Below are 24,823 nucleotides of genomic sequence, written 5' to 3'. Positions count from 1 at the left end.
ATTATTATTATTAAATTAGGTAATATTTTGAACTACAATTAATACCTTCCTTTATAATTAATGCAAATAGAATTTGTTGCCAAGTGGCTTGTTTATATTACACCACTTGGTTTAATATTAAGCTAAACTACTCTCCTTTTATATATATATATATATATATTATTAAATTAGGTAATATTTTGAACTACAATTAATCACTTCCTTTATAATTAATGGAAATAGAATTTGTTGCCAAGTGGCTTATTTATATTACACCACTTAACTTAATATTAAGCTAGACTACTCTCCTTTTATTTCTACTATATTAGAAGCACCGGATGGTGCACTTTTTGTCGTTCGTTTGTGGGCCCAAAAAAATTGTGGGCCCACATATTAAACACAAACCATCCAATATTAAAAAAAAGAAGTGTGATCCCCATATTAAATACAAACTAACCAATATAAAAAATAAAAAATAAAAAAAGTGGAACCCACCATCTCCAAATTCACGGAGAAAAAAAAAGTGAACCCCATATTAACAAAATCAAGCGATAGAAAAAAAAGTGAATCCCATATTAAAAAAACAAACAATGTAAAAAAAAATGTGCAGACTTTGTATTCGTAGCAAACACTAATATAATAAAGTTTTAGATACGGAGCACAAACTATAATGTTATATTAATCGTGTTTTGAACATTAAAAAAAAAGTAGAAAAAGGTGGAACCCGCCATCTCCAAACTCACGGGGAAAAAAAAGTGGGCCCCATATTAACAAAATCAAGCAGCATAAAAAAAAAGTGAATCCCATATTAAAAAAACAAATAATGTCAAAAAAAAAACGTGCAAACTTTGTATTCGTAGCAAACACTAATATAATAAAGTTTTAGATACGGAGCACAAACTACAATGTTAATTGTGGGCCCACATATTAAACACAAACCAACCAATATTAAAAAAAAAGTGTGGTCCCCATATTAAACACAAACCAACCAATATTAAAAAAAAAAAAAAAAGTAAAATAAATGGAACCCATCATCTCCAAACTCAAGGGGAAAAAAAAAGTGGACCCCATATTAACAAAATCAAGCAATATAAAAAAAAGTGAATCCCATATTAAAAAAACAAATAATGTCAAAAAAAAAAAACGTGCAGACTTTGTATTCGTAGCAAACACTAATATAATAAAGTTTTATATACGGAGCACAAATTACAATGTTATATTAATCGTGTTTTGAACATTAAAATAAAAAAGTAAAAAAAGTGGAACCTACTATCTCCAAACTCACGGGGAAAAAAAAAGTGGATCCCATATTAACAAAATCAGGCAATATAAAAAAAAGTGAATCCCATATTAAAAAAACAAACAATGCCAAAAAAAAAACGTGCAGACTTTGTATTCGTAGCAAACACTAATATAATAAAGTTTTAGATACGGAGCACAAACTACAATGTTATATTAATCGTGTTTTGAACATAGTAGGGCACTTTTTCGTCGTCCGTTTGCGGGCCCAAAAAAAATTGTGGGCCCACATATTAAACACAAACCAACCAATATTAAAAAAAAAAAAAAAAGAGGTAAAAAAAGCAGAACCCACCATCTCCAAACTCACGGAGAAAAAAAAAGTAGACCCATATTAACAAAATCAAGCAATATAAAAAAAAGTGAATCCCATATTAAAAAAACAAACAATGTCAAAAAAAAAAAAACGTGCAGACTTTGTATTCGTAGCAAACACTAATATAATAAAGTTTTAGATACGGAGCACAAACTATAATGTTATATTAATCGTGTTTTGAACATAATATATAGTGTATATCTATATATAATCACTATTTAAAGACAACTACATACACATAGATGCATTATAATCTAAAGTGTTGAGCCCGTGCTCGTAGGCCATCTAGTATATATATAAATATAGATTTTGCAAACATCATGATATCGTGGAGCATGAGTACTACCGAGTGTACTACCCAATTTGGAGTACTACCAGATTTACAATCTGTGGAGATGCTTAACCTGCTCTGGACCATTTTAACTAAAACAAATACTATTAGTATTCATTTAATCAGATAAGTTCAATCTCTAATCAAATTCGAGTTTGATAGGCTCTCTGTGTATTACCTCAAGACCTCTCTGCTACCATCATCACTTTATTTATTGTATAACTACTGTTCTGGATCTAAGTTTAATTACTGGGTATTCGAATTTACTACCCCATTAATTCAGATTTGTGACGTGCATGCACAATACTTCTCGCACGTATAAGATTTTTTTCCTTGCATATTTCTTGTCTCTTTTTTTGTTGTTGAGAATATTGAAGAGTGCACCTGATTGAGAGAAAGAGAGAAATCAAGAATGGACTTGGAGCTGAAAGGAGAGTAGGTTCTAGAGGTTAACCTATACCAACTACCAAGTCGCAATTGAAACTATTCTTTATACAAGTTTCAAAAATTACTTGATAATATTATTTAAGACTCTATATTACAAAACATAAGAATATTTTTCCTTCTTTACAAAATATACCAATAAAATTATAAAATATACCATATTTGGAATTAATGTAATACCCCCGATTTTGAGTTTTTTTTAGAAAGAAAATCTGATTTTTAAATGTGAGCTTAATTTTAGGATAGTTATCAATTAGTTTCTTGTTCTTTACCATCTTCTTCTTCTTGCCTGATTACCATGGATGTTGATATTTATAGTCCTATATGTCTCGTTTTCTACTTTTATTACATGATGATTTTTTGTTGTGGATATATGGTACATAAATTTTGTGTACTCCAATCCGGTTTTCTTCTTCATCGGTTCAACCCCAACTTCACCTCTGCAATTTTGCTTCAAACAAGACAAAACACAAAGCATTATACTCTCTCCACTCTCAAATATTAGTATAGTTGCTTTAGCAAATTGAATTTATTTCAAAATAAATAAAGTTTTATATGAAGATGTTCCTTCAAGCCGTACATATGATTTTTATCGAATACAATTTTCTGCAGAGTCCTATTTGTATCTATGAGATCGAATATGGAATTCTTAAAGAACAAATCATTTATCCCCCCATTTAACATGAACCTTTATACAAATTTTATACAGTTATATACATATTTCATACCATTTTTATACAGTTTTCATGCACAAAAAATGTGAGAATTCTAAGCTTTGAGCGAGATATACATATTTCATACAATTTTCATACACAAAGTTTGAGCAAAATTTTTAAGCCTTGAACGAGATATACATACCTCATACAGTTTTCATACACAAATATTGAACGAAATTTTTAAGCCTTAGCGAGATATACACATTTCATACACAAATATTTGAGCGAAAATTTTCGTATATGTCTTGTAAGAAATCTATTGATATGTTTTGTAAACCGAAAAGTATTGTTATTGGTAGTATCTTGTATTATCTAAAGGTGTATGGTCCCTTGCTAGTTGAATGAAAAGGACTCAATTGTATTCAAAGATCGACACGACGGTCGGTTATCATCAAATGAGAATGCATATTCGACAAATTATAGAAATTGACAATAAAAATCCATGCGGATTGACTACTAATGTGCCTGTACATTTTAAACTTTGATATGAGGTTGTCACCAACTTTCCCTTTTCAGTTCCATATTACATGCTAATGTACTATGTTTGAGGTTGCATAGGGACTTATATCAGTAGTAATTTTTAGTGCTGAGTTGTTTTTCACGGCAGAGTTTTGATAGGGAAGGACTCGGAAGTGAAAATTTTGAAAAGATATGAGGAAAATTGTCTCATTAAAATTTGGAATAATATAATGTAGTACAGTATTAGTTTAATTAGGGTATGCAGAAGTAATGTTTTTCCAGCAGTTTATATAGTAGAAACCATAAATTCTTAAATACCTAAAGCACCCTTAGTAACCACTAACGATCTGTTTAGTTTTACCAGATCCATTAGTCATCGTTCTAAAATAACACATATTGCTTAATTGAAGATCAAAAGTGCTTAGTCGGATATCACAGGACTAAAACTGGAATTACGCGATAACTCAAGGACTAACAACGTCGTTTTCCCTTAACCATATTAAATGATAAAATTTTATATGCAAGGCAATGTCTTGTATTCATTCGTGTAAAAATTAGTACGTGTTTAGTTTTTTCTCTTTGCATAGTAAGTCGAAATAACTTAAATCCAAATTTGAATCAATTTTATTAATATGAAATGAATCAGTAAATATCATTATCAGAACTTCTATAGAAACCCCAATCCATTACAGAACAATCTACAGAGAGATATTAATAGATTTTTTCCCAGCTCAACAGATAGAGATATTAATGAATTGAGTGGTAATTTAGGATGGCTAATGGATATCTTTTCCGTTGTTAGATGTCGCAATTGAAACAATTCATTAAACTAGTTTCACAAACTTGACGAATCTAAATTCATCTGTTATTATTCAAATCTTTAGGAACTAAGTTTGCACGCTACTACAAATATGAGACTGTAACATTTACATTATCTTAAATCAGTATCCGTTCAGTTCAATTACAATACCAAAATAATATGAGACAACAAATAGTAATTAAAAATGCAGGTCTAAATCCATTGATAGGATTTAGTACATATCCGGGACTGGCAATTATATAAGCTACATCAATTGCAGCTAATGGAGTACATTATCCAAGAAATATAAAAGGCCACTAATTCACAAAAAGGAAGCAATGGAAATCATTAGACAGAACGTTTTTCAATGTTCCCGAACACCTTCATATGGGCAGTGAGACTGATATTGCAGGCTGTGATACTGAGATGAGAAATTTGAGACTGTGTTGGTGACTTTGGTCCCAAAAGTATTAATGCTGTCTCATACGACGATGTCGTCACTGCTTTATCCTTAAGTATATTTTACTACAGGATTTAACTACTATACATTGACCGTGTAAATTTTATTCCATGATTATATCATTTGAAATGCAATTGTAGGTAATTACACAAAACAAGTGAATATAAGATGGAATCCTTTTAATTATAATACTATGGAGTGCAAGACTACAAATTACCTGTTTCGAAAAGAAAAATGACGTTTTTAATTCTAAAGTAGTAAAATAGGATATGATAAAAATAATGCTATCCCTTTCAATAGTGTGTCCTACGTTTTCAAAAGTTGTATGTTCCTGAATTATCATTAACTATCTCAAAAATATAAAGTAATTAAATACACCACCTACTTAAAATGTTCTAAAGTTTAATTAGATGTCAAATTTAAATGATATATCACCTAAATTCTTCATAATTTGAAAATAGAGTAATAGGTAATATTAGATAATTAATTAAACTTTAATATTGAAATACTAAAAACATTGCGCAAAACTTTGATATTGAACGACTTAATTTGTTGGTGAAATTGATAATGAGTTTACCAGGAAATTAGAAGGTACTGTAACTATTTATGAGACTAATAATCCGAATAAATAAGATAAATAACATTATACAGTGTATACCAGCAGAACAATGATAAGCACCATCACTCTTTTAAGACCAAAGTCACCAACAAAGTGTCATTTTCTGCTTCTTCTACAATTTCCCCTTGGCATATCCAGTTTAGCAAATTTGACTCCTTTATATATAGATTATTGATGCAGTACACTCTTTTACAAATAAAGAGTAGCAAGTACATGTTTGATTGTACTACAAGTAGTAGTAAAAGCTATCCATTTTATCATCAAGAATGTCCCAAGTGTGTAGTAGTACTACATTTTTACTATAGTACAATTTTAGTACTGCTAATTATTGTACATCTCATTTCATAATATTTTGCAAACATGATATCATGGAGCATTAGTACTACCGAGTGTACTACCCAATTTGGAGTACTACCAGATTTACCATCTGTGGAGCGTGGAGTGCCGAAGATGCTAGCTTAACTTGCTCTGGACCATTTTAACTAAAACAAATACTATTAGTATTAATTTAATCAGATAAGTTCAATCTCTAATCAAAATCGAATTTGATACGTTCTCACTAAACCAAAAGAGACTTTTACTGACAATATATTTTCCTTTTAGCAGCAATAGTTATTGCCACAAAAACATTTACCAGCAATTGGTTAATGTCATTAGATCCACGGTCGCTAAAGCCTTTAACGACATTTATTGTTAGAGCTAAAGTTTGATATTAATGGTAATAATTGATTCTAGAATATAATTAGCGGCAAATAAATTATTGCCGCTAAAAGCATATTTTGTGGTAGTGTCTCTGTGACTTTATTTATTGTATAACTACTGTTCTGGATCTAAGTTTAATATTGGGTATACTGGCTGAATAATTCAGATTTGTGACATGGATGCACAATACTTCTCGCACGTATAAGATTTGTTTTCTTGCATAGTCTTTTCTCTTTTTTGGTTGTTGAGAAGATTGAAGAGGACGTACACCTGATTGAGAGAGAGAAATCAAGAATGGACTTGGAGCTGAAAGGAGAGTAGGTTCAAGAGGTCTTGGAGCTGAAAGGAGAGTAGGTTCAAGAGGTTAATCAATATCAACTTTATAGTTTATATGGGTTAAGTTGTGAGAAAAGATCAGAACGATGGAACGTGATGAGAAAAAATAAATGGCAAAGAGCTCACTAGAATTATGTTATGAGATAATGTGAAATAATTTGATTATTCAACCCCTCCAAACTCTTTCAGAACCGATGAGGGATAAGTATTTGTCTAACCCGGATTATGCGTGAATGTGTGCTAACTAAAGTAAATACATATTGAAGTGTGTGACTATTTCATTTAAAAGCTTAAGTAGTTAGAAAGAGCACACTTTTATTTACTTGATTATATTCTCAACACGTTCCTTCATGTGCGGGCTTGATTGTTTTTTCATGGGCCAAGCATGTGATTTTTTTTGATTTTTTTGATAATGATCCGGGACCTCTGATACAATGTAAAGAATGGCCTTACTCAACCCCAAAAGCTAGTTCATGAGGGGAGGATTGCCCAAGTCCATATAAGGATATTACTCATCCCTTAAACCACCGGTGTGGGACTCTTCAACACCCCACCTTACGCACAAGGCTGAACATCTAGTGTGTGGGCAATTTAAAATGGGGGGCCCAACATCGAGAAACAATAATTGGGACGGGCCCTCCTCTGAGACCATATAAAGAAATGGATTTGGGTCTAACTCAACCCCGAAAGCTAGTTCTTGTTGCTAGATCTACAAAGAGCTCTTGGTTCGAAATCGTCACTATACGCTGATTTCTTTTTAGATCTGTCCTTGAGAATCTTTACGACGAAATGCTCAGAATCTTTTAATTATTCTGCTTTCAGGGGGAGGAGGCAGGTAAAGTTGATCTTGCTGAGGCACAAGCATGGAAGGGGGAGGAGGTCGGGGAAGTTGATCTTGCTGAGGTACAGGCAGGTGGAATTGTCGTTGTTGTTGTGGCACAAGCTCAACCAACTCAGCCTTAGGCTCGAACTCATGGACGACCTCATCAAGACCACCAAAATGAAAATCCGTGTCATCAGGAGCAGTAAGATTTGTGGTAAGGCTGAGAATGACAGCAGTAGAGAAGGAATGATTGTATCCTCACTAACAACATTAACGGTGTCCTTAACAGTGCTGGAATAGAAGGAATGATAGTGATGTCCTTAACAATACTAGAAGTAGAAGCAATGATGGTGGTTCCCTTAACAGTGTTGGAAGTAGAAGGAATGATGGTGTCCTCACTAACAACATTAATGGTGTCCTTAACAGTGCTGTAAGTAGAAGGAATAATGATGGTGTCCTTAACAGTGCTGGAAGTAGAAAGAATGATGGTGGTGTCCTCAACAATGCTGGAAGTAGAAAGAATGATGGTGGTGTCCTCAACAATGCTGGAAGTAGAAGGAATGATAGGTTTCCTCACTAACAACATTAATAGTGCTAGAAGTAGGAACGGTAGAATGAATGATGGTGTCATTAATAGTGTCCTCACTAAAAACATTAACTGCGCTGGAAGTAGGAACAACGATGGAAACAACAACAATAGAAGGAATGATGTCCTCACTACCATCATCAGTATCCTCAATAACAACATTAACAGTGTCCTCACTACCAACATTAGTGTCCTCATTAAAAACATTAGCAGTGTCCTCAGTAACAGCATTAACAATAGGTTTAGATTTACTAGATTTACCACGTTAATGGACTAATCTACCACGTTTCCACTGTTTCTCCCGGGCTGGGTTTGGGTTGTGGGACTAGTGGTATCTGCTCTTTGACCTTGCAGGATTTGATCCATTTGTTATTTCAGCAATAGGATGTCATCATTCAGTTTCTTGGCTTTTTTCAGATCAAATCCTTTCTCATAGATCCAGAGGTGCATTGATTCAGTATCATTAGCGTCCTCAAAATACTTGATTTTTTTAGTAAAAAATCCTTAAAATATTTGTTCTTAACTAACCGATCTAAAATATCCTCTTTCCTCTTGAAATAGGGAGTGAGTGAACAGCCCCTACAAACGAGGCTTTTCCATGTGAAGAAACAAGAAAAACATGGAAAATCGGCCATGGCGGTGGGTTAAGGTTTCAAATAAAGTGTTTTTTTTTTTTGTGTGTGTGTGTGAGAGAGAGAGGGGGGGGGGGGGGGGGGAGGGAAGCTGTAATATAAACAACTGAATTTTGGGCCTAATTCAACCCCAAAAGCTAACTCAAAGGGAAGAGGATTGCCCAAGCCTTATAAGGAGCCTAGTGTTCTCGTCAGTCACCGATATAGTATATTTGTTTCACCCCCACGCCCAGAGCCGAACATTCTTTTTATTCGAAATCTACTGTCCGGTTTGGAGACTGCAATTCATGGACCGGGGTATTTCTACCCCCATCGGCCCGAGATCGATCAATTGGTCCGAGGACATTCCGCCTCCTTCATTCGGGGGCCTATATCTGATCAAGCATGGGTTTGGCTCTGATACCCTATTGAAGTGTGCGGCCATTTCCAAGGACGTTTCAATAAAATTAGTGGCCTAAAGCCAAATTTTAATGCAAAGCCTTAAGTATATACATATATATAAGAATATTTAGTGTTGCCTTAAAGTGAATCAATCCTCACTATTATAAATATCAATGTTACTATGTGAAGTAACGGCAACAACAACATACCAGTGTAATCGCACAAGTGGGGACTGGGAAGGATAGAGTGTACGTAGATCTTACCCCTACCTTGGGAGGTAGGGAGGCTGTTTCCGAAAAACTCTCGGCTCAAGAGAAAGCATGACAAAAAGGGGTCAGATAAGAAATGCCAATAGAAAAGAAGCAATGACAAAATACTATAGCTAAGCATTACGAAGACAGTAACAGTAACTGCAAACTAATACAATAAAAGAAGTACAAGAGACAACAGATAGTCGAAATACTATAATACTACTACCACGACTATAAAAGGGTAAGTAGGACAACACTCAACTACCTACTAACCATCTATCCTAATTCGTGTCCTCCATAATCGCCTATTTAAGGTCATGTTCTCGGTAAGCTACACCTGTACCATATCCTGTCTAATCACCTCCCCCCAATACTTCTTCAGCCTACCTCTACCTAATACGCTCAAATTACACCTATTAATGATGTAAAGCGGACATTGTCAAATATAGTAACCCAACAAGGTTGGGGTCGAATCCCACAGGGAATATGGAGAGAAAAGAGTACTAATCGTATGCGATACTAGTCTTTAAAAGCTTTAATCCTATTCCTGATAATTTGAAATAGTTGTTGAATAATGTAATTAAGTATTTTGACTGAAATTGTATTTAATGCGAAATAGAGACTAAGGTTGTGTTCCCCAATTTGATTAGATATTATGCTTCAGGTTTCAATGTGATATACTTCTAATGGTTGTTCTATGAATATGCACTTGGTCTCTTAAGAACTTCTTAATGTTTTCCAACAGTTAAGTCGTATTTCCTCTTTATGATTCTTCCAAATGTAAAAGAGTTGCAATCGAAGAATGACCAAAAATGTCAATTTAGACTTGTTCTCATCCCTAAGTTAGTCTATTAAACGAGGGTTAACGCCTCGAGTCATTGTCATTCAATCTTACCAATACTAATTTTCTTTCCCAAGAAAAGTTAATATAATGGCTTAGGATAATGCTTGCAATCATCACCCAACGCTAAATCACAAAAACTGAATGAATACCAACAACCATTATGCATATATCAATAATAGAAACTCATTCACATAATATCCACCATGGGACTCACAACCTTAGCTTTAAAATTAGCTACTCATAATCTTGACTAACAAAGAAAGCTTAAAAGTTGACATAATGCACTTACAATGCAATTACAAGGTGGAATGGAAGTGAAGTAGTTGCCTTAAATGCTCCAAAAACTTCTAATATGAAAAACCTAGAGTTTATGTTCTCAAAAATGAATCTGACTGCTGAATTAAAACCCTACATTAAGTATTTATAGAGCCAAAAATCGCGCCAAGTTTCTGGACAAAAATGCCCTTACGCCGCATCGTTACGGACCGTAACTCAGGTTACGGTCCGTCCTTCATTTCGTCATTTGTCCACTTGTTGTTACGGCCACCATGCGACGGACTGTAACCTGTGTTACGGTCCGTCCTTCGGAAGCGTAACTTGTGACAATTACTTGGCAACTCTCTGGAATTTTGGTTGATGTTACGGTGAGATGTTACGAACCGTAACATGGGTTACGGACCGTAACACGACATCGTAACACTGATGTTTCCATGAAAAATTTATGGAAATTTGGCTCTTGTTACGGTTCAATGTTACGGACCGTAACATGAGTTACGGATCCAGTTACGGTCCAATTTGTCCATTTTTCAGCATTTCATCTCATTTCCGATTCTTAGTTAACCAACCCTATAAAACACAAAAATAACATAAGAAACAATGTAAAAACACTTAAAAACAAGCAACACTTCTAGTTACAAAGGCATAAAATGTGCCGAAATTCACGGCACATCACTACCTCTCCTGAAACCGACATAGCCAACCTCTCACACCTCCGCACTGGGGCATCAGTGCATCTCATCTATACATGTCCGGACCATCTTAGCCTCACTTCCCGCATCTTATCCTCCACCGAGGCTATTCCCACCTTGTCCCGGATATCATCATTCCTAATTCTATCTCTCCTAGTATGCCCATACATCTATCGCAACATCCTCATTTCCGTAACTTTCAACTTTTGAATGTGAAGTTCTTGACTGGCTAACACTCTGCCCCATACAACATAGTTGGTCTAGCCACCACTCTGTAGAACTTGCCTTTAAGCTTTGGTGACACCTTTTTATCGTACAAGACTCCAAATGCGAGCCTCAATTTTATCCGTCCTGCACCAATACGATGTGTAACATCATCGTTAATCTCCTCATTCCCTTAGATAATAGACCCAAGATACTTGAAACTTTCTTTCTTTTGAATAACCTGATTACCAAACTTCCATGCTTGTCTCAGGCTTGTTAACATTACTGAACTTGCACTCCAAGTATCTCATCTTGGTCCCACTCAACCTGAACCCTTTAGACTCCAGAGTTTGTCTCCAAACTTCTAGCTTAGCGTTCACAACGTCGCGAGTCTCATCAATCAGGATTATGTCATCCGCGAATAACATACACCATGGCACCTCACCTTGGATTTGACGCGTCAATAAACCCATCACCACGACAAATAAAAATGGTCTCAGAGATGATCCCTGGTGCAACCCCACCACCACTGGAAAATGCTCTGAGTCACCTTCCACTGTCTGTACGTTGATCTTCGCTCCATCATATGTCTTAAATACATTACCTTGGATGTTGTTGTAAAAACTTTATTTGTTTAGTTCAAAGTTATAAAAATATTTCTCTTAAAAAGTAGATAGTTCTTCTTTGTTTCTTTTATTATATAATTTTGTACTTCTTTTGACAATCTTCAATATTGTCTAAGATGAAAAAAAAATCATAAAATCCATCTTTAATTTTGGGGCCTAAAGCAATGGTTTACTGGCCTCACGACCTCACTCTTGAGTCACCCTTGACCATTTCATCTAAAAGCTTAAGCTGTTTGAGAGAACACATTTTTATTTACTTGAAACCTAGAATTTTAAATTAATGTTTGAAATAATTAGTTACATTTATTCTTTGGGACCATTAATAGAAAACTGTTGATGCAGAGCTCCTGCAACTGTATGCATCCGCCACTAATGATGGAATTCAGTTGATTAAAATGTTACAAATTGAGCTTTCTCAGTATGATTTGAAAGGTTTTAAGGCAGAAAAATAAATAATTAAATTTCAGGAAATGTTCTACTAATTGAATTTTGTAGAAGACAAAGAACTTTGAGATACAAATTAATGCGTATGTGATTGATATTGCACCGGCATTCACATATCACTTTTAAATTAGATATTGATGGGGAACCACGCTTGAATTTCAATCAATCATTTCTTTATTTAACCTGTAATAAGAAAAGTCTTCGTCCGTGTTATTATGACCCATCATCTGATTAATTAATGCATACTCCCTGCAATTTATGTTTCAAGATCTAAACTAAATCAAATAATTCAATATTTAAAAGTAAAATATTAAAATAAGAATATATATCACTTAACTATAATTTGGTGATAAAGTTTTCTTAACTAAAATGTTTTTCTGAGGGTGTTGAAGACTCAGTTACGTATTTAGGTACCTCCACAAAGATTATTGAGTGCAACTATCTGAGTGAGGTTGGAGATTCAATCCTATGTTTATCTTATTATGTTTTATTTTTATTTTTTGGGATGGGCATTTCTGGTATCCTTTTGTGCGATTTAATTAAGCATTTTTTTTTTATTTGGTTTATTCTTTCAAAAAATTCAAGTGTAACACATTAAAATTTATTTTCTCCTTTTGTCATCACAAACTTTTATATAGTTAAACCAAATGTGTATACTAAACTCAGTACAAGTGAAGGATGTAGCAGCGTATAGTCAATGAATTCAACTAATAGCAAACATTTAAATTAATAAACCCCTCCCCCCTCCCTCCCTCCTCCCCTCTAATCTTTTCATTTTATTTCAAAATAAGTGGCGTTTCACATAATCGAAGATGCATTAATGATGTTCTTCTAATTTTACCCTTATTTAAATAAAGGGATTTTACATAGCCAAGAAACTACTAAAGATACATCTTACTTTCTAGGAATGAGTAGTTTTCTTAAGGGGTGTGCCCAAGCTAAAAACACCATTTATTTTGAAATGGAGGGAGTGTTATTTATAATAATGTGTAGCACCACGTACCTCCTAACTAAGTTATGTTCATAATTCGAGACTTAGAAACCAAGACGGGAAGTGGTTGGATTAAAATTTCCTTTGGAACGGTAAAAATACGCCTTACGTCAAATTGTGTGGGTCGTACTTTTTGGACGTACCTCTCATGGGAGAAAACAGAACCACTAGAATTTGACATTCCAGGTACGGCCTGAATGTACAGGCTGTACTTATTGGCCGTACAATTTATACGGGACATACTTTAAAGTACGGGCCGTACTTTTCATCATGTACCTCGCAAACTAAAAATCGTGGTTTCTGGAATTTGACATATGAGGTACACCTAGATTTTACGGGACATACAATATTGTACGGGTGTACATTGTGCCCGTGCTTTCCCTGCTTCAGCAAATAGTATAAATTCGGGACTTCAATTTTTAATCCCATTTTTCATATTCTCAAGCCCTAGCACGAAGTTCTTCTCCTTCTACCATCAAGATACACTATGGTAAGCCTATTCCAAGCCTTTCCAGTGAATTCTAACATATATCCATGATTTCTAAATAAGAATTCATTGTTCCTAACCTAGGGTTTTCAAGAAAACCTATTTAGGGGTTTCAAGATTAAGGCTTTTGGATTTCTTCTCCAAGTTTAGATAATTGTTTCAAGTTTTATAGCGATTAAGGTATATAGGGTTTCTATCTACGGGTGGAAATATCATTGTTCTTCCCCACGCCACGTTCTTCCATGATTATACGAAAGTTCACCAAAAACTAGGATTCTAGACATGTTCATTATAACCCTAAGTACATGTACCATGATATACCATGTTTGTATTATTAAATTCGTTATTGTGTTCTTAATAATCCATTTTGGTTCTTGAGAATCTGTCTGTAATCCATGAAAACTGATACTTTGAATTCCATGGGTTCTTAAATGCAAGATATGAACTTTTATGTTTATTTTCATGAACTTTTACATGCTTCCATGTTTTCATACAAGTTATACTATATATCTATCTTCATGTTACCATACAATCACGAATCATGTTTATATAATTCACAGGCTACAAAGCAAATTATATCCATGTTCATGTTTTGGGAGTTTCACAGATTACCGAAAAGGTTTAATACCTGAAACTACGTATGCCAACGTAAGATAAGGATCACTCCACCCAGTTAGGATGATACCTTCATGTTTACCCATTACGAGTTAATGGATCCATTCATGTCATATTCATGTCTTGTACCCTGGCAAGGTACATGATGGCTTAGCTGATCAGACAAAAATCAAATGTCACGTGCTTACGTGGTGGTTACATGTCGGTTATACTAATACTCTCCCACAGATAACTTTACAGACTTAAAATATCTTATTCATGTTATACATATTCAGGTTAGATGATATTCATGTTCATGTTCAACTTACAGATACAGTTTCAATTTCAATTTGTTATTTCATGTGTCATGCTTATTTCATACAGTTTCAGTTTCAATTTGTTATTTCATGTGTTGTGCTTATTTCATTCAGTTACTTTACATACCGGTGCAATTCGAATGTATTGACGTCCCCTTTTATTTGCGTGGGGAGTTGCATTTCACGATGCAGATTTACAGGACGATAGATCAGCTCGTTAGGACTCTACACGTATCAGCTATTGGTGAGCCCCATCTCATTCGTGGTTTTATCTTTATTTATTTATTGTCAGTTATGCAATAAAGGTATGCCGGGGGCCTTGTCCCGATAAACAGTTTAGCAGTCAGACTCAAGTCAGAGGTTTCATAGACTAGACTAGTTCAGTTATGTCATGTCAGATATTCAGAGTCGTATAGCCAGTATTGGCTCAGCATTTATCATTTAATTTCAGACTTATGATTACTTAACATATGCTTCATTGTCACCATGCATGTTATATTATATTCTGCATCAGTACATGCACCATATTGATTCAGCAAGTCATGTGGTTCTCTCGGTCACATACGGCAAGACACCAAATGCCGTGTTACGCCCAGACCATGATTCAGAGCGTGACATAATGTTTGACTAATAATTTAAAGAAGTACAATCTGATTCGTTGGAGCAGTTGGGATGCATTTAGACCTCACATGCAATGTTTCTTTTCATATATTAAAGCCCAGCTACTTTTTTTCTTTTCTTATCTAAATAAATAATCACGGGCCAGTTCTCCTCACCACCCTCTAAACTTTTTTAATTGTCCCAATCCATGTCCTTAATTGATGATGAGGGCCACTTGATTAATTGATGATTGAATGACTTTTCAAGGTCCTGATTTGAAATTTGCACTATTAATTAAATAATTCATGAAGATCCAGAATGTCTAGAGTCCTTCATAATGAACTAGAAGTGTAAGAAAAACATGCTGCAAGTTTTGGATAAAATCAAGCTAAAGACAAAAGTTGTTTCTTTTATAAAACTACGGTATTGCCGTTAACAAAATCAAAATATAGTTGAATCTTAACATCATAATAATCCATTTAAATCATTATGTGAGAATTTGAATAAGAAAGAAAGAAAATAAAAAAAGAGAAAAATAGTAATGTAAAAAGAATAAAATCAAACATTAGCAGCATATTGCCTCATTCATCCATTAATTTAATTTGATCAAAGTACTAACATACATATCTCCCGACATGTCATTAGTAATGACATGAAAATAAAAAATTCTTCTTCTTTATCACAAAGCCACACTAAAAGAAGGGGAAAAAAGAAGAAAAAATTAGATAAAAGATCATCATATCCACATCACACGATCACAAAAGCAAAGATTGAGATTCATTCACAAACCGAAAAGAAATCCACACTTTATTTCAAACTTCTTTAGCAATTTTCTCAACAACCAAATAAAAATTGAGAAAAAAAGAGCCAATTATCTTTTAAAACGTAGAGATACGCAAATATCTATTTGTGGGACGATCATAACTTGTAATACTTGATATGGGTTCTTCCAAAGTTTTTTTGAACCACATCCTATTTTTTCTTGTTTTCAAATTTTTATAGAAGTGGTTCCATTTCATATCCATGGTGCTCTTTGGATCAGTAATCCTTAAATAGTCAATATTGAGAGCAGGGGAAGAGTTTTGCAACATCAATACAATAATTATTACAGTATTAATATGGTGGTAACTGTTGGGAGTTTATAGAGAAAGCAAATGACATTTATACTAAGCCACTAACAATAACAACAATTGAAAATCAAACGGACAACTTTAACTTTTACTTGATAGGACTTTAATTACTGCCCTTTTAAATGTACATATAATTGTCATTATGAGCCAGCATACGTACCAATGATTATTAAATTAGTAGGTAAATTCAAATAAAAGGGATAAAAAGCCAAAAAAAAAAAAATGAGGTACTCCCTCCATTCCAAAATAAGTGTCTCTTTTAGCTCATGCACACCTCTTAAGAAATTGTTCACTCCTAGAAAATTAGAAGTGTTTTTACCAACTTACCCCTAATTAATGCTTAGAAAAAGAAAAGTTATTTAATAATTCTTGATAATAATAAGGGTAAGTTTGGAAGAATGGAATTAATTTCTTCTTGAAATCCTAAAGTGTCACTTATTTTGGAATAAAATAAAAAGCCTAAAAGGACACTTATTTTGGAATGGAGGGAGTAATAGATAAATATGAATGCTGGCTGCCAACATTCATATAATAGATATGGGGTATATTTGACCATTTTCCGATAGTACAAGGGTATATATATGGCTAGTGTTAATTATCTGGATTCTTGCATAATGGCTGGATTATGTCTAGGATGGATTCTAATTTTGGGCAATAAAATTGGACTAATAGAGTCAAACATAATGTATATCTTATCATTAATCTCCATGATTAGCTCAATAATTTAATTGACCTTAAAGATTTGCCTTTTAATAAGTCTACAATGAGAACCATGCATAGCAAAAACAGGTTGGCTTTTTATTATTAAATCCTGCCTAACTAAGAAAAGTTTCTCTAAGTTATATAGTATATAGTATATAGTATCTGATATATAGAGAATGCATTTTCTTTTTTCTCTTTTGGGTCTAAAAAATGATGAACAATCATATCTCCTTTTCTTTTGAATTTTTATCTTAGGTCATAGACAAGATCATTTAGATGAACCAAAGAGTAGCAAAAGTTACCTGAAACTTTAAGGTATAACATGGATTATACCGGTACTAATTTTTATACCACGTTTGATATAAGGTATAGATTTATCCCGGGATTATTTTATACCTTGTACCAAACGTGGTATAAAAATTAGTGCTGGAATAACTCAACTTATACCTTCTTAACCCACTTATACTGGTATTATTTTATACCATCTTTCAGATGGTATAAAATAATACCAACAGATTGTATAAATTAGTCCCGGAATTGTAATCCCGGGACTATTTTGACCTCAAACCAAACGACCACTAAGATCATAAAAAATCACTCCCTCCGTCTCATATTACTTATTCACTTTTTTTTTTTTAAAAAGTCAACCTATATAAACTTTGATCAACATTTTGAGATATCTTTTTTCACCATATTAATATGAGAAGAATTACAACTTGTAGTACTTTTCGTGTAGTTTTTAAATATCTAAATTATAATTTTAAAATATGAAATTGATTTAATCCAATTTAACTCTGAAAATTAGTCAACTTAACTCTCAAAAAATGAAACAGGACAATTAATATGAGATAGAGGGACTACCTAAAGTATTCAACTGTTTTTTAGCAATTGCCTTTGGTCAAGAGCTAGTTACAAGTTAGACCAAATGGAACACACAGCTCCTTTTTTTCATGCTTCAAAGTCCAATTTTTGTTTCTTGGTTTTGGTGGGTAAAATCCAAAGGTTAAATGCTCTTCACTATTATCCATAATTTACATGTTGATAAAGAGACAGAGATTCAGTAATCAAGAAAAGTAAGTAGTTTGAAAAGAAGAAAAGGATAGTAAAAATAAACAACAGGGAAAATGGTCAGCTTTGCTATTGTTACACATGGATTTTTCAATTAAGGTTGTGATTGAGTGATAAATACTACTCTCTCTGGATCAAAAAGAGTATTTATTTACTTTTTTTTTTTTTTTTGGTTAAAAAAAACTTTTCACTTACCAAATCAACAAACAGTTATTCTTATTCTCCCAAAAGTGTCCTTATCAAATGTTAAATGATCAAATCTCAATACCTATTTAATTAAGGATAATTTAGTCAAATTACTTATTTTTGTCAAGAAGTTAGTATTTTCTTAAGGGATATGCAAATGACTAAGTGAACATTCTTTTTAATCCGGAGGAAATATTATTCATTCTTAATTAAAGGTATCGGGATCAAACTCTCTGAATAAGTATTCACTTTTATTAGAATGAGCTTTACCCCAAATGTGATATATTTCGGCATAAATATGGATTTAGTTAAAATTCCGATACGAATACCGAACGCAGGTGTTTAAAAAAAAAGGAAAAAAAAAAGAGATGGAGTTTTCCTAGAACACAGTGACAATATTTGGTGTCCCCATACTTTGAACGTTCAAATTTACTGTCTTGTCCTCTTCCCTCTCTCCGTGCCACTGCCTTTAATTCAAACTTCAAACATCCAAAGTTCAAACCTTTAAAATATTCCTGTACTAAGCTTACTTGGGTGGAAAATTTTACTGCTCCACTGAAATTATATTGCTGCTCTCTTTCAAAAAAGGAAAGGGCTTTTAATGCTGGTAAGCCCTCTCATTCATCCAACAACTAACTTTCAATTCTCAAAAAGCTAAAGCCTTTTTTCTTGATTCTGCTTTATTCTCATTTGGCTGTTTTTTTATTTCTTCATTCTGAAGGCTTCTTGTATCAACTACTTAAGGAATAAAAGGGAAGGTGTAGTTTTGCTGAGAACTAGCAATTCTTACTATCTTAATTTTTCCATTTTTCTCTTCTTTTGTCATTTCTTGTTGCTTTGTCTTTGTACCAATTAAATAAGTGATGCATTTAGTGTCAGAAAAATAAAAGTTTGTTCCTTTTTAAGGCCTCATGTTTGCTTGGTCAAAGTGATTTGTGATTGTCGTACTGTTTCAAGAACCTCAGTGGGCGTTTGGCCATATTATTCACTTTTTTTCCAAAAGTTTTTTCCATTTTTTTATTTTTAGCGTTTGGTTAAAAAAAATTTTCATTTTTTTTTTTGAGTTGTATTCCGGAATACTGAAAACAAGACAAACTTATTTTTCAATTTTTTTCCACTTTTTTACACTATATTTCACCAAAAACTATGGCCAAACACAACTCCAACTTCAACTTCAAAAATTCCAAAAAAAATGAAAAAGTTTTTGATATTTATGACCAAACGAGCCCTTAAAATAAGAGAAAATCTCACTTTTTTTGAGGTTATTAAACTATAGTCATTCAAAGAATTCAAGTTTATGTTTTCAACAGGTATTCATCTTCCTATTCTTATATACCAATGATTTATTATTGCTGCGACTCTTAAAAATGTTAATCAGTGCATGTTGGATAGTGTACCTTGGAAAATATAACGATATTTTTGAGAGTTCGTTAATCATGGGCTGTATTGTTGCTCCGATTTTTTAATGATGTTAATCAATGCATGTTGGAAAGTGTATCTTGAAAAATACAACGATATTTTTGAGAGTCCACATAACTAATCATGGGCTAAATTGTTGGATAGTATCTTCATTTTGGTGAACATTTGAGTATATTCATGCAAACAGACATTATAAGAGTAGTTTGAAGTAGTTCCTATATGAAAATCTAATAATTGAACACCACCCACCCCCACCCTTTCTAGTGTTTTGAATATGTGCACATCTTTCAATGACATTGACCTATGCATGGGATAAAGGTGACTGCAAATTTTCCTTTTGCTCTGTTCTAAGCGCATGCTTCACAAGTCTCTGCTGATTTTTGTCTCCTTTTCCTGCAAAGAATGTTTTCCCTTTTCTTTTCCCTCTTTCTTTTATTTTGTACTTCCTTCTGTCCAAAATAATAATCGAGGATTTAGCTTCTAAAAATTAATTCAAAATAATTAAAATTTTAGTTTTTTTTTTTTTTAAATTTACCTTAGACACATTCTCATATTTCATAATAATTATGTCTTTCTAAAAATAAAGAAAACCATAATTAAGGATATGTTAAGAAAATCATAATTAAAGGTATGTTAGTCAATAGCTCTCTTAACTTTGGGATTCAATAAATTCTTCAATTTATGTGCCCAAGTTTAAAAACCTCAATTATTTTGGACAATAGGAAGTACCTTTTACTTTTGGATTTATTACAAATTAATTACTTCCCTAAAAAAGTGTTCTAGTATATTTGTGGCTTTGCTGGAAAAGGTGTAATTCAATTATTCACTCCATTGAGATTAATACTCAAAACTGTTTTTTCCAGCTTCTATTGTGGTTGTACTTGTATATTCTTTTCTTGAAATTATTTCAACTTTCAATTCCAATTTAATGTGGTTCTACACTTCTACTTAATGCATTTTGATATACTTAAAAACTGATTGATCCTCCACTTCCACAGATCAAGACTTGAAGTGCTAGCACTCTTGCATCATTTTAACATTTTAAGAAGGTACAACAATGCCACGATCAAGGTGAGTTCTTGTGATGAATTTTCACTCCCTCTAAAAGCAGTAGGAATAGACAATTTTTACAATGCCAGTGTATTTTAACATGTTCTAGCAGATTATCTGAGTCTCCTATGTTACAATTCATAGTTTCTAACAGCACCTTTTGTTTTATGTTTTTGTCATTTTGAGAGAATAGGGGATCAGAAATGCCTCAAAGGCAATCGCCTCGAGGTCCTCCACAACTCAGAACATCAAGCTCTGATTCCGATCCTCTACACCATCGGTCAGTGCCTGACCGGAGTCCTAAATTAGGCGATCGTCGCTCTCCACGAGGTGCTCAATCTGATCCACTGAACCAAAGGAAACTTGGTACAAGAATTGCAGATTTGGAATCCCAACTTGGTCAAGCACAGGATGAGCTCAAATCTCTTAAAGGACAGTTAGCTTCAGCCGAGGCTGCAAAAAAAGCAGCTCAAGAACAGCTAGAGAAGAAAAACAAGAAACCAACTGTTGCTGAGCCTGAACAAATCCAAGAAACTGACAACAACAACGACGACGATAACAAAAACAATCCAACTCATGAAATTCCAGATAATGATGAACTGAAAGAAACTGATGTTTTTGAAGTTCCAGTTGAGAAGGTAACTGTGGAGCGTCCTCCAAATGTTGAAATTAGCCACCCCTCTACTGAATTTGAACCAGAGAAACCATCAGTCGAAGAGCTGAATTTGAAAGATGAAGGAATAAGCTCATTGAAATCCAAGTTGGAGGAGAAAGAGAAAGAGGTTCAGGCTTTTTGCCAAGAAAATGAGAGCCTGAAGAAGGAGTTGAACGAAAAGATGCTAGAGATATTGTCCGTTAAGGCCAAGGAAGACGAAATGACCCTCAAGCTAAACCAAGTAACACAAGAGCTTGAAACAAGCAAGAATGATGGAGTTAACATAAAGGAGAAACTCGAAGCCACTGAAAAGGTGAAAGAGGCATTAGAAAATGAGATGAAGAAACTAAGAGTCCAAACAGAACAATGGAGGAAGGCTGCAGATGCTGCTGCAGCAGTATTAGCGGGAGGAGCTGTGGAGATGAATGGGAAAAGGATATCGGAGAGGTGTGGATCAATGGATAAGCACTATGGTAATGTATTTGAACCAGCTGTTGGAGGATATGGAAGTTACATGGGTTCGCCGGGGTTGGTTGATGATTCTGATGATGTTTTCGCACATGGTAAGAGAAAAGGTTCTGGTATTAAGATGTTTGGTGACCTCTGGAAGAAGAAGGGCCACAAATAAGTGTCGTTTAGATTAAGAAAAATGCCTGTCATGTTTTGCCAGCAAAATGGCCGCTCGCCATTTTAACATTCTTGGCTAATGTATGAATCTTCTTCTTGGCATCTGGCCAATAGTACTACTATAATGCTGAGTTTAGATTTCTGTATTTGTAGTCTTATATCTTTGTCATTCAGGGCAGTGTGTTTAGATCCATAACTGCAGGTCTGTGTGGTGGATGACAATTCCGGTGAGCATGATTCATATTAAGGCTTCATTTTTACTAATGAACTTTGCCCTTGATCAGCTATCAGTTGATCACAAGAACTGCCTACCTCAGTGAACTAGAACTAAGTCAGTCAGTCACGTAGAAGTGACGTTCTGGTAACTACTCACACTTCATGATTGAGTTCCACTAGAAATGTATTAAAACTGCAACGTTTATCTTCGAGTTGTCTTTTCTATCAAGACAAGAAATTTCCCCAGTATGTACAACAATATCAGTGTCCCTATTTAGGAAAGGCATTGCTTCCTGACTTTCTGGAAATTACCATGTTGCTAGCAAATGTATTAGAGGCAATTGCTCTGTGAATCCACAGATGACAAAATTTAGTCCAATGATTCAGCCATTTCAAAGACACAAGAATAAGAAAATGTTCTTAAAAACTTCTCTCTCAAACTGAACGTTTACTTTCTTGAATCGTTATCTTAAACATTATACAACATAAAATTACACCAGATCCACGTTTCCATTTTCTCGTGCAGCTTTTACTCTTCTATACTCCTAGATGAGGTAACTAGAAATAACTCTCCTTTTCTAAGATTTTTCATATGGTAAACACCACAGTCGAACCTTTCACCCAGGAGCACAATAGTGATCCTATTCCTCAACCTAATGGTTGGAGGTGGAGGGTCCTTTCCATTAGACTATCCCTCTGTCATCAAGTAAAAGTAACTTTTTTGATTGTTCAAGTAACTAAAATTACTTCTGGCCTTAAGTTCACCCAAAATATGATATTAAACAATGCCTTCCATGTAAAAGAAAGATTAAGCAATGGCTTTATCAACTCTCATCTTAATAATTTCATAAAGTCAATCATGAATGTTTAGCTTGGGGCATAGGACTAATTTAAATGATAAAAATTATTATCATTATGGATATCAAGCAATCACACAAGATTTTAAGCCTTCTACCAAACGAGGACAGCGCCTTTAACCTGAGCATGTAAGTATAGCACTCTGACTAGTTTGAGGATACGGGGAAGGTGACTATTATCATACTTGAGTGTGATATAAATTTGTCAATTTTGGGTTCATTTCCTGCATAATATTTTTCAGGGTTTCCCATTTCCGAATGGAAATAAAACTTTGGGCAATTCGCGCGAATGCCCTTCAAATGCGTTGGTCTTTAATTTTTGCCCCCGTAATGCGTGGTCTTTAATATTTGCCCTTCTAAGCTAAAAAATAATAAGAAAAGACGTTAGTACCCCTACCCATCACATATAAAAACCTGAAAGTCTGTAACGAACCCCAAACATCCAATTAAACCTATCCATCATTCCAACAACAAACCTTTCAATCGTTCTATCGTTCCAACATTTCACCGGAGAAATCTCCATTGATTTTGCTGCTACAACATCGGAAAAGATAAATACATAATATATAGCGTTTCAATTGAACGTAATTCAACTCAATTTGATGCTTTATTAAGTTTAGATTTGTTAATATTTGAATATAACAACAAATCATCTTCTATGAACTAAACAACTGATATTCAGTTGAGATTTAACATTGCGAATCATAATTTTACTCAACAACATAGAATTGATCAAATTTATTGCTTTGTTCTGATTTTGATTAGTTTATACGTTCCATTTGATTAGTATACAATGCTCAATGACTTAGACTTGAAATTATAGTAACTTCAGTTGACAAAAAATAATCAGGCAAAGTTCTGAACAAGTATGCCGGAGGAGGCAGAAGTTCACCTTGCAAAAGAACAAAGTATGCCGCTAGAGTCAAACTTTCATTTTCATAAGCAAAACATCAAGTATACAAGTGTTAAGAACTAGAAAAGTATGCCGGAGGAGGCAGAAGTTTACTTTACAAAAGAACAAAGTATGCTGTTAGAGGCAACTTTCATTTTCATAAGAAAAATAAAAAAGTACACAAGTGTTAAGAATTAGACAAGTCTGCCGGAGGAGGCAGAAGTTCACTTTACAAAAGAACAAATTATGCTGTTAGAGGCAAACTTTCATTTTCATAAGCAAAACATCAAGTATACAAGTGTTAAGAGCTAGAAAAGTATGCCGGATGAGGCAGAAGTTTACCTTACAAAAGAACAAAGTATGCTGTTAGAGGCAACTTTCATTTTCATAAGCAAAATAAAAAAGTACACAAGTGTTAAGAATTAGACAAGTCTGCCGGAGGGGGCAGAAGTTCATGTTACAAAAGAACAAAGTATGCTGTTAGTGGCAAACTTTTATTTTCATGAGTAAAACAAAAATTTACGCAAATGTTAAGAACTAGAAAAGTATGCCGAAGGAGGCAGAAGTTCACTTTACAAAAGAATAAAGTATGCTGTTAGAGGCAACTTTCATTTTCATAAGCAAAACAAAAACATTATTAACAAAACAACACCAAAAACACATAAGATTGCATAAAAACCAAAATTATTAACAAGACAACACCAAAAAACCAAGCACACATGAATTAACTTAATTCATGAAGTTATGCCGGAACAAGCATAACTTTATGCGGAACCGGCATAACTTCAGTTTACAAAATTACAAAGTATGCCG

General features: G+C 33.8%; 1 protein-coding gene across 6 annotated transcripts; it reads left to right on the top strand.

Moving 5' to 3' along the window:
• Nucleotides 1-18,746: 18,746 nt before the first annotated feature.
• On the top strand, nt 18,747-22,349 carry LOC132618264 (interactor of constitutive active ROPs 4-like). 6 transcript variants are annotated; one of them, XM_060333327.1, is made up of 4 exons: nt 18,805-18,901; nt 19,016-19,052; nt 20,712-20,784; nt 20,957-22,349. In XM_060333327.1, exons 3-4 carry the CDS (start codon nt 20,771-20,773, stop codon nt 22,044-22,046), a joined length of 1,104 nt encoding a protein of 367 aa, XP_060189310.1. In that variant the 5' UTR covers nt 18,805-18,901; nt 19,016-19,052; nt 20,712-20,770; the 3' UTR covers nt 22,047-22,349. The 6 variants fall into 6 exon arrangements, with proteins under 6 accessions (XP_060189308.1, XP_060189310.1, XP_060189309.1 ...); XM_060333325.1 differs by lacking the exon at nt 19,016-19,052 and having other exon boundaries at nt 18,747-18,901; XM_060333326.1 differs by lacking the exon at nt 18,805-18,901 and having other exon boundaries at nt 18,920-19,052.
• Nucleotides 22,350-24,823: the final 2,474 nt, after the last annotated feature.

Source organism: Lycium barbarum, chromosome 11 (assembly GCF_019175385.1).
Source record: "Lycium barbarum isolate Lr01 chromosome 11, ASM1917538v2, whole genome shotgun sequence".
Classification (NCBI taxonomy): Eukaryota; Viridiplantae; Streptophyta; class Magnoliopsida; order Solanales; family Solanaceae; genus Lycium; species Lycium barbarum.
This window is presented reverse-complemented; position numbering and strand designations above follow the sequence as displayed.